General features: G+C 46.3%; 1 protein-coding gene across 1 annotated transcript; it reads left to right on the top strand.

Annotated features, from left to right (window-relative positions):
* Window positions 1–301: 301 nt before the first annotated feature.
* Window positions 302–634, top strand: LOC104599839 (uncharacterized). Its single transcript, XM_010262578.1, has one exon. The coding sequence runs from the start codon at window positions 302–304 to the stop codon at window positions 632–634; it is 333 nt and encodes a 110-aa protein (XP_010260880.1).
* Window positions 635–840: the final 206 nt, after the last annotated feature.

The following is an 840-nucleotide window of genomic DNA, read 5'->3' on the forward strand; positions in this document are numbered from 1 at the left end:
GCGCATCTCTTGGGACCATAAATCATAATTTGAGCCATCAAAGATAACAGTGATGGGATGAGAAATATGTTGAGCAGTTTCAGATGAATTCATGAGGAGAAACACTGAATTTTAAGTCACGAGAATTTCTCAATACTGACCTTAAACACAAGTTTCGGTTCTGCTCACATGGGCTGCATGCTTCATTCAAGCAGCGGGGAGCGCTTCTCTCCCAGGAGGGCTAGACGCAGAAGAAGCGGAGGGTGTGCTATTTCTACTAGCCTTCAATCGGAGACTACTACACTACTCTCTTCACCATCGTATGGAGGTCAACCGCCCTTATCTTGCCGGTCCTGTTGACTTCCTCGTATCCGTAAAACCCGAGACTCTCCTCGACCACACACACGCCTGCCACCTCAAGCGCTTCAATGTCGGCGAAGAATTTCTTGTGAAGAAATTCGGATTTGCAGAGTTTAAAGCATCCAATCTACGAGTTGAGCTTTTCAAAACATATGGGAGCTCTCTTGCCGGCTTGAGATTTCTAGGCTATGACATCAACGCCGACAACTGCCACGGTTTCGTGTACAGAAGGTTGCCTTATGAAGCGATCAAGCCAGATCCTCAATTACGAGCTCTTTTACGAAGCATCAACTAGAGAAAGATTATTTTTACGAATTCCGATAGGAAGCACGTGATTAAAGTTTTGGAGAGGATAGGATTACAAGACTGTTTCAATGAGATAATCTGCCCCGTTTTCGACGGCTTGTTTGCCTTCTGTCGACGATTACATCGACTTCCTCGTACCAGTGCCGTTGTTAAGTTGAACCACGGGGATGCAGAGTGAGAGCATCACGCGGGTGG

The sequence above is a fragment of the Nelumbo nucifera genome, chromosome 7, assembly GCF_055504915.1.
Source record: "Nelumbo nucifera cultivar China Antique chromosome 7, China Antique-T2T, whole genome shotgun sequence".
Taxonomy (NCBI): domain Eukaryota; kingdom Viridiplantae; phylum Streptophyta; class Magnoliopsida; order Proteales; family Nelumbonaceae; genus Nelumbo; species Nelumbo nucifera.

Bases quoted from the DNA above. Each gene is read 5' to 3' on its own strand.
- LOC104599839 (XM_010262578.1), top strand. From the start codon at position 302: ATGGAGGTCAACCGCCCTTATCTTGCCGGTCCTGTTGACTTCCTCGTA.